Here is a 14,218-nt window from a genome sequence, read left to right as displayed (position 1 = left end):
ATAAAATATGTGAATTTTGATGTTATGTGGGGAGTTCGCCTTGTAATCGGAAAGGTTGCTGGTTCGAGCCCCGGCTCGGACAGTCTCGGTTGTTGTGTCCTTGGGCAAGACATTTCACCTACTGCCTACTGGTGTTGGCCAGAAGGGCCGATGGCGAGATATAGCAGCCTCGCTTCTGTCAGTCTGCCCCAGGGCAGCTGTGGCTACAACTGTAGCATGCCTCCACCAGTGTGTGAATGGGTGGATGGCTGGGTGTGTAAAGCGCTTTGGGGTCCCTAGGCGGGACTAGTAAAAGCACTATACAAATACAGGCCATTTACCATTTATGTACTTTATAACCTGCATAATTAATAAATATGTAGCTCAATAAGTATAAAATCCAGAAAGCAACACACCACAGGTGGTTCATTTACAAACACAAGTCTTACTTAAGTTTCACACCGTTTTTTTTTGTGTGTAAAATCTGAAATGCCCATGGTGTATACAAAACTAGGGTGGCACTTAAGGTGGCAAGGGAACATTTTAGGGTGGCACATGCCACCCCACGCCACCTTTCTAGATCCGCCCCTGGTAGTGCTCTTTTTTTCAAGTTATTTAACACAGCTTATTCAGAGCTTTCATTCTCAACCACTCCCACCCAGTAAACATCAACTTGCTTTAACGGTTTGTTGACTCTGACTCCATCCTAGAGTTAGAGTAGCCCAAGCTGACATCAAGTTTTATTTTCTTCATAAGCTGGTAAAAATCCTCATGACAAATAAAATGCCATACAGTGCAAAAGTGGTTCAGTTGACCTTTAACCTTCAAGCACACGTATTAATAAGCACAAAAAAAGGTCAAATGCCAGCCTTTCTCACAGTCAGTGTTTATAAGTCTTATGAAGACCAAATCAGACATACATAAACAACAGCAGCACACTGATTACAAGTTAAAAGACATTTCAACTGTGCCTGTATATCTTCTTTACAAGTGGTACAGTAAATAAAATATAAAACTAACACTAAGGCAGTGTTGTGATATTGTAAACACCATAAAAAACAGACACCACAGTCAAAAGATTTAGGCTCTGCCAAAATGTAGCTCCATGTGATGTCTCCGGTCAAAAGTCTGTTGTATTGTCTCGGTTGTTTAGACGCAGGCTTTTATAGAGGAGGCCAACTTTTAGCTACTTCCTGGTGCACAGATTCAGGTAACCACTGGCAGTATGCAGTAAGCAGAACTGGAGGAGGAGAAAAAAAATTCTACAATTAGATGACAAAACAACTAACCAAATCAGAGGCAAACTAACAACATTAATGCTTACATTTCTCTTCAGTCTTCCAGACAGAGTGGAGTGCCTCTCTGCAGTCAACTTTCTTTGACACCAGTACTCCCAGGAAAGCCTCTGTCCTGGGCTGCAACCTAAAAACAGCAAAGACATGACAGTAAGAGGAAAAAAAAACCTCCTCGAGATGCGCTGGTCTATGGAGTAAATGAATTAGGAAATGCAGTAAAAAGGGATTAAAAGTGTGTGTGAGAGCACCAACTTACTTTGCCCATGTTTTCAGCATGATGGAGGGGTTTGAGAGCAGGTGACTGCTGTGTTTCTTTAGTGCAGGACAAACCTGTTAACCATACAAAGTACACATTAACTGCTCCTGTCAGGTTTGTTCACTGTGCAGCTCTTGCAAGGTTTCCCATGTTTTTAATTGATCTATTACTGTTTTTGTCACAAGGATAACTATGCAAACCAAATGGATTTACGTCCCTATCCTCACCTATGATCACAAACTTTGGGTAGTGACTGAAAGAACGAGATTGTGGATACAAGCGGCAGAAATTAGCTTTCTTAGAAGGGTGGCTGGCCTCCCTTAGAGATATGCTGAGGAGTTCAGCCATCTGGGAGGGGTTCAGAGTAAAGCATGTCCCACCAGGAGGATGACCCAGGGCAGAACCAGGAGAGATTATATCTCTCGGCTAGCCTGGGAACGCCTTGGTGTTCCGCCGGACAAGCTGGAGGAGGTGGCGGGGGAGACGTCTGGGCTTCTCTACTTAGGTTGCTGCCCCCGCAACCCGACCCCGGATAAGCGGAAGAAAATGGATAGATGAACTACAGGAAGGATTGCTCAGGATAAACAAAAACCAGTACCTGTCCCTCCAGAAGAAACTTGGCAAACAGCTTGTAGCGCTCCAGGCCCTCTGGATACTCCATCTCCACTGCAGGCAACTGCCAACCCACACGGACTACAGGAGAAACACAGCAGTTAATCAGCTGTAGGCAGAAAGAGGTTTCAGCTCTAGTGCTCTGCTGTGGAGAACTCACAGAAGGTGCTTGAACGGTGGCATCTGACGGTGCCGGTAGAAGAACAGAACCACGGGGACGGTGACTCTAGCGGAGAGCCAAAGTGACAGTACTGTGGGAGAAACTGTGGGACCCACTCTGCTTCTACAGCTGAAACACCTGACAGGAATAAAGGAAAGGCATCAGTCTGCAAATCTTGTTTCAGTAACCCAGCACCACTTTATTGTCCTTTAATTAGGGATTAAAGAAGGAAGATGTTTAGAAAATAGGTAAAAATGATTAAAAACAAGCATGTAAGCAGCCATACAATCAGGACTGTGCCACAGACTATAAAAGATGGACCTGCAGATTCATGCAGTAACAACCTTTTAAACACAAGGTAGTCCCTTTTATATATTCAACTATAAAAAGTTGTCACACATGTAGGAATCAGACACATGCTGGCAGTCAGTTCTACACGAATTAAGAGGACATGTGATTTTATTTCCTTTCAGTCTCATTTACCTCTCATGTACATCTTGCTGGTCTCCATGACCTCCTGGTAGACCACAAACTCTGGCAGCGTTTTGAACAATGCAGAATTTGGATGAATGAACACCGGCTCATCCATAAGAGGTGTCTATGAGCAAAAACGGATAAAGATGAGGATGTGAAGAGACCCATAACACAGTTTATACTTCTAATGTTCAATTACAGACCTTGTATGCATTCTTCCATTTCGGGTCCACCAAATCCTCTCCCTGGGCACGCCTCGCAAGATGGTCTCCGAGACCTGCCAGAACAATCTGCCGCAAGCAAACCACCTGGTGCTCCGTCGGTGGAGTCATCTTGGGATCCACAAAGACCCCCACCTCTGGACACACAGCGTTCACTGGGACGAGGGAAGAAAAATGACTTGCAGCTGTGTTTCAGAGGAACACATGTTGATTATCTGAGTTTGCTGTGTCCATGTACCTGCATTGGTAAGTTGTCCTCTGAGCTTTCTGATCTCCACCATAGCTTTATACCTCAGCCCACTGTTCTCACAAAACCTGGGAGTGCAGCCAGCAAATTCACAAGCACCAACAGCACCTGGAGACACAGGTATGCAAGTTATTAACATACGTAATATATTCAAGCAGTACAATTTTTATTTTTTTTAAAAGGCTTCATGGACCCCAGTTAAATCTGTCTCTGTAAAAATTATTCTAATGAATAATTGCTGTTTCAGTTTCACCTAAAAATTCGGCTTGTTGCTAAAACCTGGAAGAAATGTAAGGTTTTGGAGCCATACAACACACTAAGCATGCAATCTAACAGACTGCCTAAAACACTGTTGTACAATACTGACCACTAGTGCAACTTGAACAAAGAGTAAGCTCACCCAGCATAATCATGAGGTCCCCCAGCAGGAGCGAGGCTCCTTGTCCAGCCCACAACCTCCTCATTTGGGTCAGCCGAGCTCGACGTTGGTTGAGCTTGGAGCTCTCATCTTCACTACGAGCAGGTCTGAGGAGAGAAACAGAGGAAAAGGAAAAATATATATATAGCTATTAAAAATAAATTAAAAAATCATATATACGGCTTAAAAACAGACTGAGCTTGAAGGGTATGTCAAGATTTCATCCAACATTTAAAGTTAGTCTCATCTATATGTGGTGATCTGCGCCTCCAAAGCATCAATTTTTACACTTTTCTCACCTGTCGAGGTCTTCAAAAATTTCCCGAACTGTCATGGCTGCTACCACAGCGATGACGTATGGCAGACAATCCTGCTGCTTCCCGAGCGCTAACATTTTAGCGTAACGCGGCGCCACGGGGAACGACGCCATCGCTCTGCCCAGAGGGGTGATGGGACAGCTCAGCTTCGCTCGCTGCATTTCTTTCAACCTTATAAGAAATAAACAGTTTACAAGTTTGCACAAGACTGTTTTAAAAGCGATACCTTTTCACTTTTTCTAAACTGTAGTGAGTGATTACTCAGTGTGTTCAAGAAAGTTTCTTCCTGTTAAAAGGGAGTTTTTCTTTCCCACTGTTGCCAAGCACTTGCTATAAGGCAGTTGTGTGATTGTTGGGGTTTTCTCTCACAATATACACACAGGCTTTTCCTTACAATATAGAGTTTCTTGAGGCGACGGTTGTTGTGATTTGATTTAAATAAAACTGAATTAAACTGAATTTTATGCTTTTATTAAAGCAGAAATCCTGATAATGCTCAAGTGTCCATTTAAACAACATTATGACTCACTACAGCTGCTCTAGACAGTGAAGGCTAGCCACCAGCTAGGAGCTAAAACGCATGAAAGTAAACTGAAACGTACAATATCAATACCTGCTGGATTCTGCCCAGTATAGATTTCATTTTAATTTTTTCCAAGTCTCTATGTAGGAGCCATCTTTGAAGTAAAACCACCCTTTTAATAAATATATTTTGTGTTCTAAGAAAAAAGGGGGACTCATTAATTACACTTAAATGGAACAGTAAAAAGTTACCTTCCAGTACACGGCGGCTCTTCCAGAGCTCCCAGCGACACTAATAACTGCTCTGCTGCAACAAGAGCCTCAGTAGAGGGCGGTGTGGGAAAAGGAAAATTGACCACCTGCAGAAAACACAAAATATGACTCTGGTTAAAACCCTGTAATCACAATTTTGTTCCCCTTTAAGACAGCATTTCAGATTTTACTGACTTTTTCTATGTTGAGATCTTTCATCTGTAAAACCAGGTCCTCCACAGGCCTGCGAGTGATCTCCGCCTCTGAGAACAAAGCGAAGTCTCCAAACACTGCAGAGGAGTACAACCTGCAGAAACAAGGAGAAACTGTGGTGAAAATCCATCCATCCATCCATCTTCTTCCACTTTATCCAGGGCCAGCCACCTCCTCCAGCTTATCCGGGGGAACACCAAGGCGTTCGCAGGCCAGCCGAGAGATATAATCTCTCCAGCGTGTCCTGGGTCTGCCCCGGGGCCTCCTCCCAGTGGGACATGCCCGGAACACCTCACCCAGGAGGCATCCTTGTCAGAAGCCCGAACCACCTCAGCTGGCTCCTTTCAATGTGGAGGAGCAGCGGCTCTACTCTGAGCCCCTCCCGGATGGCTGAACTTCTCACCCTATCTCTAAGGGAGAGGCCAGCCACCCTTCGGAGGAAGCTCATTTCTGCCGCTTGTATCTGCGACCTCGTTCTTTCGGTCACTACCCACAGCTCGTGGCCATAGGTGAGGGTAGGGACGTAGATCGACCGGTAAATTGAGAGCTTCACTTTTACACTCAGCTCTCTTCACCACGACGGACGGTGAAAATCCTTGTTGTGTAAAAAAAACAAAACAACCAAAAAACAAAACAACCCTCTCTAATTAGGGTTTTACGGTTACGTAGTTTAACAGCACTGACCGGTAGCAGTGTCCTGGCTCGGTTCGTCCCGCTCTGCCAGCCCTCTGATTGGCTGAAGCCTGTGAGGTCCATGTGACTTTAAAGGACGACACTCCAGTCACTTTGTCGTAGAAACGCTTCTTAACTCGACCGCAGTCCACCACGTACTTGATCCCAGGAATGGTCAAAGACGTCTCTGCCACGTTGGTGGCGATGACGCAAAGACGAGTGCCGGGAGGAGGAGGCCTGAACACCTGCAGCCAAAAAGAACGCATATACATGATGTCATCATAAAAGCATCATGTGACTCCAAAACTACTGAAAAAAGTCTGAAAAAGAACTCAAAGGGTGTATAAAGCTACATTTTCTTTAGAAAACTCAGTAAACTGGAGCTTTTAGTTTTCCTAAAACCTTCATCTTGCACATGAACCGAATGAGCAAAAAGCACTTATCCCTACACTATAAATAAAACTGTAATGGCTATTTACTAAAAGCAGAAGCTACTGAGTGGCTGCTATTGGAAATTATAGTGGCACTTTAAATCAGAAAGTTTAGAGTTTAAATTTTAAACTCAGTTCAAAATAAAACTACAGAAATCTGCTGGGAAGTAAAGATTTTTTTAAGTAATGTTTTATGATGAGTCTGACTGATCAGAAGCAAAACCAAAACGTTTATTTTACTTTATCGCACAAGCACCGGCACTTCTCTTGTCATGTATGATTTTCTTTATCAGGTTTGTTCTGTGATAAGATATTAATCTCACCTTAGCCTGCTGCTCTGGGGCCAGGAGAGAGTAGAGTGGGAGGACGTAGAGTGGTATGGACGCGTCCGCCTTTTCCTCTACGGAGAGAAAACAGGGCAGAATTTGTAATGTTGCTCATCTGAAACGCATCCACCTGGACTGGAGATTTATTCAGAGTGGCTTACCTCCATCAGCAGCATCATCTCCAAGGTCAAGATCGGAGTCTCCATCCTCCTCGTCTCCGATCCCCGCCTCTCTGTCCTCATCACCTTCATCCACTGGCAGGGCGGAGTAGTTATCCAAGTCGATTCGGGGTAGAGACTGGAGACAACAGTTAAAACACTTCTGTTCAATATCTGTCGAGGACTGAGGTGGACAGAATATATTTTTTAAAAAGTTTACTTACAACAGTCTTCTTCTGTTTGGCCTTTTTGAACTTCCTCATTGCCTCTGAGGTTTCGGCTTCCTCATCTTCAGCTGGATACAAAACTCAAGTAAATACACAGAACCACAGTCCCAGCTCAGATATACGTCAGAGTGTGAGGAGGCCGACCGCTCACCTGTGGCTGTGTCACCCTTCCTGAAGGGGAAAGCTTTTCTCAGTCTTCTGCAGAGACTGTGAACTTCAGCCTGACCAGTCAGAAACACCAGGATACCACCTAAAATGCAACCATGTTATAAAAGAAGTGGAGACTGTATCTGTGGAAAGACTGAACTCTAACTGCAGTTTACCCGAATGAGACGCACCACAATTCATTTTTACAGGAAAATATAGTTGCCACCACCCAGGGCTCTCTGTATGTGAGTCGCATGATCAGCCCCTTAAAGAGGCGCCCCATCACCCATATATTATATTTTCATCATATCCTCAGTTATACTTTCATCAAAATCCCCCTCTTTGTTCACCTCTTTCTGTAGTAAATAAATATAAACACCAAAACCTACCTGGAGGCAGCATCCGGTGGATTTTGCAGGTCTTGTGAAAAACCTCTCCAGTGTAATCCTCCAGCGGGGTGCGTTTGTTGAAGTGGATAGTTACCGGGAACTGACGAGCATCCACCTTGATGACGGGAGGAGGCGTCCGAAACAGCCGCTGGTTTTCTGTGAAGTCTTCAACCCGCAGAGTAGCGGACATGATCAGGAGCTTCATAGGCATACCTTTCTGCAGACAGACCGAGGAGAAACGGAGAGGTTTTTATAGAAACAACCCCCTTTTTTCCCTGTAAATCGGAAACATTAAGATATTCCCACCTTGTTCCTGAGGGGGACGATACGAGACAATAATCCGATGAGGATGTCGGTGTAGACGCTCCTTTCGTGTGCTTCGTCGATGATGATTGCGCTGTATTTCTGGAGCAGAAAATCCTGCAACACAAAATAGTCTGTGACAAAACTGGAGACAATTGAAGTAACACTAAATCCATGCTCTTTTATCCCTTTACTGCTTCTTCAAAGATGGCAAAAAATAACTTTAGAATTTACTGCAAATTCAGAACACAATTGAAAAACTATTTGTTACTACTGGTTAATACAAATAACATGGAAGCGAGGCATTAACTTTCCTCATTAGAACTGATTTAATTGGTCCAAACTGATGAAATCGTTTGTGAAAAATGAAAAAGGCCGAGTCATCCACCTGGCTGATCCTCCACCTCCATCCTGTTGTCATATTATTTATTAGGTGACCCAGTAGAAAGCAGATGATACCTTCTGAATCTCCTTCAGCAGAACACCGTCTGTCATGAACTTTATCTTTGTGTCACTCGTCACGTTCCCTTCGTATCGAATCTGGTACGACACGACCCTGATAACAGACACACAAACATATAATTAACAACACAAACTTAGACTTTTAAACTGTATTTTTTTTTTTTTAATTACTCTGAACACAGAATGGTTAGTTTACTGTGTGGGCAGGTTCATCTCTTTGGCCACTCTGTGGGACATGCTCACTGCTGCTACTCTCCTCGGCTCTGTGATGCCGATCATCCTCCCGCCACTGCAGGAATCAAGAGTTAGCAGGATGACGAACTACACACACTTTTTTCCTCCAATGAAACATTTACAAAGGCAACACCTTAAAGTGGACAAACTACCTGGCATAGCCGGCTTCATACAGAAACTGAGGCACCTGAGTGGTTTTTCCACTCCCCGTCTCTCCACAGATGACGATACTGGGATTTTCTCTCACGGCCTCCATGATGACCTGCTCCTCTGCCAGAACGGGCAGCTTTAGACGAGCCTCCTGCAGCAACATCGTAATGCAGAATTGATGAAAATGCACAAAAACACCTTTCTAAGTTCTAGTTTGCAGGATGCTTTTATGGTCTCAGGTGCTCACCTGTACTTCTGGTGATCTATCAACAGGAATGAAAATAGCTGGTTCAGACGGCTTCTTCTGAACTTTCTCCTGGTCTGAAATCTTCTTTTCTTTCTCTCCATCTTGCTCCACCTTCACTTCGTATTTGGTCTCCTGACTGACAGAGCTGGTTTCCTTACATTCACTCATATCTGTGGTGTTACTAACTTCATCCTCCTGCTCATCTTCATCCTCATCAGACGACGTGTCCACATCACTACTCTCTTCTGCCTTTTGTTCTTCTTCATCATCATCTTCCTCCCATTTTCTCTTCCTGTTTGCTCCGCTGACGCTGCTGATCTTTGGGCCAGAGTCTTCATCCTTTACTTCATCTGCTGACCTGAATAAAAAAAAAGAAGAAGAAGAAGAAGACAAGATGCTTTTACTCCACCTTCTCCACCGAGAAACAATCACACATGTTCTCCGTCTTGATTAACACATTGTGTTGTGCTCTTACCGTTTAGCCTGGTAGAGCTTTTCTCCTGTTCCCAGTTTGGAAGTGGTGTACAGCAGCTTCAGTTCGGATTCTGGAAGCTGCACCTCAGCCAGTTTGGCCAGGATCTCTGCTCTCTGGACAGAAGAGAGAGCAACATGTTATTGGCATGTGAGCTTGACTGTTAAAATTCAGCAAAAAAGCTACAAGCTACAGTAAATATAAGGACAACATCGTACTGTGCTCAATACTCAGCTTCTATATCTAGAGTCAGAGTACTTATCGGCACATAACACATATCTGCTCCACTTTACTGAGGAAAATCAAACATTTTCACATCTTCAGGATCAACTTTCACTTCACCTTGATCATTTTATAAACCAAATCATTAACTTTCTTTCAGGACTTTAGAAACAATGGATCACTGTCACTAAAGTAATCAGTCTGGTTATTAATGACGACATGAATTAGAAAAACCTCACAGAGAACCAAATGTACGAAGATTCCTTACCTGAGCTTTCTTCTCCTTACGCTCCAGGACCTTCTGCAGCTCCTTCTTCTGCTTCTTGGTGAGGGGCTTCTTCTTGGAGATCGGTGGCAGCGAGGATTTATTCTTCTTGGATTTGCTGGATGGGAGGACCAAGGCGTTGCTCTCATCTACACCTTTCAGTATGGACCCATCTGATTTATACAAACAGAAGAGTCAGGGTCACAGAATGCACGACATGCAAGTGTCAAAGATGTTTTCTCCTCTTGATGTTTTCCTGCTACCTTTGAGTTCCACAACAACTTCTGTCTTCTCTTCATCTGCAGATGGCGGAGGGTCACTTTGCTGTCGCCCCTTCCAGTTGTGTTTTTTCCTTAGTTTTCCCATTTTAAACTTAAGTCTGTAGGTCAGTAAATAAAAAGCTATGAACCCAAAGCCACCGGTTATAATGAGAAAGACCAATAAAGTCTGAAACACTGCTTGCTAAACATCGACAGCTAACAAGCTAACTTTATCGTTAGCCTAAAATTGTTATTAACAGAACCGATTAAAAGTTTGTGAACACCTCCAAATACAAACCTTCTTATCTGAACAGCTGCATTTGACTTTAAACACCTGGATCCAAAAACTGTGCACTAACCTCACGTGTAAACATTTAAGTGTTCATCAACCACACCGGTCCGTCGCTAAAATTTGACTCCGTAGAAACGTTCCGCTATAGAAAAAGTTCGACGTCCCGTTGTTTAGTGATCCTAATTAATGGGAAAATATTGTTTATAACCTAAACTGTATAACCCTTCAATCTTTTTTATTTATTGATTTTTATTTAATCAACTCAAAATACTTACATTTAAATGACGTATAAGGGTCCTTTTTGTCTTATGGGGTCAGCCAATATCAGATGGCAAAAAGCTTTGATGCTTTGATGATAATGATTTGGTCCGATTGGTGTTTATTTGACGTACGAATGCAAAAATCTTCCAAATTGTCATGTAACACATTTGAAGTTCTTCTGATGGCACATTTTAAAGCTGTATTTTGGGAGACAAGGGTTAGAGACAAAGGTTAGAGAGATAAGGCTGAGATGGTTTGGACATATTCAGAGGGGGGATAGTGGATATACTGGACAAAAGATGCTGAAGATGGAGCCAGGCATGAGGAAAAACGGAAAACCTCAGAGGAGGTTCATGTATGTAATGACAAAGGACATGTAGAGGGTTGGTATGATAAATAGGTATGCTAAGGAAGCAATGACATTGTAATACAATTGTGAAAAAAGTGTACAATGTTTTGAAACAATTAGAAAAAAATTTAATCAAACCATTTGTTTTGTGCTTAAAAGTTACACACATATGACAAAACATCAATCAGAATAATTTGTTTTGCTTTGTTTTCTTACAAATTACACAATGTATGAATGCAAAATGGCAAAAGACATCATGAGATTTATCCTAAAATAAAGCTCAAAAGAATAAACAACTTGAAATTGCCCTAAACAGATACCAACAACATATCTGCCCTTCATTTGGTCTGCAATTATGCTTAAATCCAGATAATAACAACACATGGATTATTATTTTATTTAAAAATCATAAAATATTATTTTTAAATAACATTTTGTAGATAAATCAGGTTTCATACATCATTTGATCAGATACGTGTAAAGAGCAAACACGATGATATTATTAACACGTTAGTTTATTTACTCTCAGATAAAATAATCTTTGTTTTTGTTTAGTTTATTTTACAGTGGTCTACTGTGGTCTGCAACTGGACATGTTTCAGATCTAAAATCTTCCTCACGAGTGCTCTCCTGAAACGAAGCTGAAACTTGGTGTGTTTAATATATTTATGTTTTTACATATTTGAATATATTTATTTTCAGGTTACTCCTTCAACTCGTCACCTGAACTTAAAATCACAGTGACAGAGGTTTCATCCCTGGTGTTCAAATGCTGATCAGCCCTTCGCACATCACGGCTTTAAAGGCATGTACTCGTTCTCCCTCTGACCATCCGCGGGGGTAAAGCTCTCCTCTGTTATTCTCTTTGCTTCTTTAGACACCTTCTCGAACCTCTTGAGGAAGAAGACAAGAGCCACGAGCAGAGCCGCCTGCACGACCACAAATACAAGCAGACACACCTGCGAGGCCAAAGCCAGGTCACAGTACCAGTAGTGGCAGGAGTCCAGCACCTCCTGCTCAGTTAAATACGCCACCAGCCGACCTCTCAGTTTGGGTGGGGAGCTGCAGTTGACGCCCACGTGTGATGTGCTGCCAGCAGGTTGGCGCAGCAGCCAGGCTCGCAGGTAGAGGATGCCGCAGTCACACGCCCAGGGGTTACCGTGAAGAGAGACGGAGCGGAGGGAGGTCAGATCGTCCAGGAGCCCGTTAGGGAGTGTGGTCAGCAGGTTATTGTGGAGACGGAGCTCGGAGGTCCCAGCAGAGAAACTGGAAGGCAGCGAAGAAGCTGTGAGAGATCTGCTGCTGCAGTCCACCTGACTGCCGTGACAGGAGCAGAGATGGGGACAGGCGGAGGACCTTTGACCTCCAAACAAGAGGAGCAGACACATGAGCAGAAACTCCTTCATGGTTCCTAATCACTGCAGAGGAGAGAGGAGGAATCAAGGGTTAATTAGAGTGAGTTGAACTGTAAAACTGCCCTTTGTATGTATCGTGTGAAACAATCTCTTCACTGTATATTATTGAAGCCATGAAGATCATTAGTGTGTTTATGCAAAATGCATCATGTGCCGACATAAAAAAGAGTCAAAAATCCACATTGTGCAAAAAGATAAACTCTTCTAACTTAAGGCAGTAAAGCATGTATAAGAGCTGCTCCGATCTAAAGGGCTGGACTGATGATGGGTCTTTAGATCTGATGCCCACACCAGTGCCAGAGGAAAAAAATCAGACATACGTGAGCTTATGGGTTTTTTTCTATATAACATATATGTAATTTGGAGGTTCAAAGAAAAGGATTATCAGCAAAAACAGAGCCAGCAATCAGTACTTAAGGTTTATTTTACTTCAGATCAAAGGTTATGTAACTGCACAAGGAGACGCACATGAACCGAAAAAACTCTGAGCTGCTGCCCCATGGAGGAGTGTAGTCCTTGTATAATGTGTGCAAACTGAGTTCAATTAAAGGACAAAAGAAAACAGGAGCCAATCGGTGAAGAGAAAATCAGGAAAGGACACAAGGTAAAAGAAACGAGGCGTGGATGAGTGCGGAAGGTTTTGGTTTAAATATCTTGAAATTGCGTCTTAAAAACTTGATCTTTTGACTTACTCAGAAGGAACTCAACATTTTGAGATAATGACTCGAAAACTAGAGTTACCTCTGCCTGTCATTTTTTGTGTGTCACAAACAAGTGTCCACTACAAACTCATATCTCAACGTAAATGATCAGAAAGTCTCGGTTCTGTTGTGAGGCTGCAGTTTGTGTTGTTGTAGCTAAAAATGCATTCATGTGTGCAGGTGTTTTCATTTTACTGCTCACAGTATCTGCTTTGTATTTGATCATACATTGTTTGAGCAGTTTGTCCTGATTAATATGACATTAGCAGTAAATTTCATGCAGACTTTATAAAATTAAACATGTAAAACTGCATGTGATGTATCCATGATCTAAAACTAGGTCATAATTTATTTAAACAAATTTAACACATAAACATTACAAAATGACCACATACCTTTAGAATATGGTAATAATGAGGTCATGATGTGGACTCATAAATAACAAATATTGTACATTTTACAGGATAAATTATTAATTTTGGATAATTTTAGTCAATTGCATTGACATTGACAGGAAACACCTCCCTGCTGATCACAAGCTGCACAACCCGATTGCTGTTTTCACACATTTATACTAAGTACATTACACTGTAGAGTAAATGAAAACAGAACACAGTAATTACATCAACTATCAACTTAAACTTTAAGAGGAATAAATTAAACTGATGATGTCACAGCAGACCTGAAAAGTCTAAACAAGGTCTGAGGAGAATCTTTTACCTTCAGTGCGTCGCGTCTTCGGGAGATGACTCTGTTTTTTACAGTTGCTCTCAGAGTGTGTGCTACTGCCAGCTGGCTCTCACTGATAAAGACTGCTGTCAAATTATGAGCTCAGGCATGCACACGCCTGTGCACATGCACGCACAGAACATGCACACCAACATGGAAAACATGTCACCCGCTATGTTTTGATGATTTAAATCCTAATAAAGTTCTAAAAAGAGCTGTTTATACTAATTAAAGATTTTCTTTATTTTTAAAGTTTGAGTATTTTCACACAGTAATCGATTGTCGGCCTTTTATTGAGATCACATGAGGCTAGAAATTTTTTTGTCACAAAACGGCCGGAGGCTGAGGAAAAGGTTTAACAAAGTTTTCTTAACTAGCACAAGGATGATGTTTACAATGGCACTTGGCTTAAGGCTTGACACATGGGGTGCGAGGGTCTTGGCCAGGAGAGAGGGATAAAGCAAGGGGACAGGTCCAAGAAAGCAACGGCAGCTGGCTGGTGATTAGGTACGCGTGTGCAGGTGGGAAATGGAAGCGTTG

At 42.6% G+C, this 14,218-nt stretch overlaps 2 protein-coding genes across 2 annotated transcripts; both read right to left on the bottom strand.

Moving 5' to 3' along the window:
- Positions 1–852: 852 nt before the first annotated feature.
- Positions 853–10,545, bottom strand: dhx37 (DEAH (Asp-Glu-Ala-His) box polypeptide 37). Its single transcript, XM_006789938.3, has 27 exons — positions 10,230–10,545; positions 9,935–10,050; positions 9,675–9,844; positions 9,188–9,300; positions 8,713–9,070; positions 8,468–8,616; positions 8,278–8,370; positions 8,079–8,175; positions 7,623–7,736; positions 7,317–7,533; positions 6,932–7,030; positions 6,778–6,848; positions 6,557–6,692; positions 6,393–6,469; positions 5,651–5,883; positions 4,949–5,060; positions 4,754–4,860; positions 3,962–4,150; positions 3,645–3,769; positions 3,236–3,352; positions 2,980–3,152; positions 2,786–2,900; positions 2,303–2,440; positions 2,129–2,223; positions 1,531–1,604; positions 1,304–1,401; positions 853–1,219 (listed from the first exon to the last, which is right to left on the bottom strand). The coding sequence occupies exons 2-27, from the start codon at positions 10,035–10,037 to the stop codon at positions 1,143–1,145; spliced, it is 3,450 nt and encodes a 1,149-aa protein (XP_006790001.2). The 5' UTR covers positions 10,038–10,050; positions 10,230–10,545; the 3' UTR covers positions 853–1,142.
- An 890-nt stretch (positions 10,546–11,435) lies between these two features.
- Positions 11,436–13,746, bottom strand: gp1bb (glycoprotein Ib platelet subunit beta). The gene is made up of 2 exons (XM_006789940.2): positions 13,670–13,746; positions 11,436–12,251 (listed from the first exon to the last, which is right to left on the bottom strand). The coding sequence occupies exon 2, from the start codon at positions 12,237–12,239 to the stop codon at positions 11,625–11,627; it is 615 nt and encodes a 204-aa protein (XP_006790003.1). The 5' UTR covers positions 12,240–12,251; positions 13,670–13,746; the 3' UTR covers positions 11,436–11,624.
- Positions 13,747–14,218: the final 472 nt, after the last annotated feature.

This window comes from Neolamprologus brichardi, chromosome 12, assembly GCF_056152115.1.
Source record: "Neolamprologus brichardi isolate AB-2024 chromosome 12, ASM5615211v1, whole genome shotgun sequence".
NCBI classification, from domain to species: Eukaryota; Metazoa; Chordata; class Actinopteri; order Cichliformes; family Cichlidae; genus Neolamprologus; species Neolamprologus brichardi.
The sequence above is the reverse complement of the archived record's forward strand: the minus strand, read 5'-3'. Positions and strand labels throughout refer to the sequence as shown.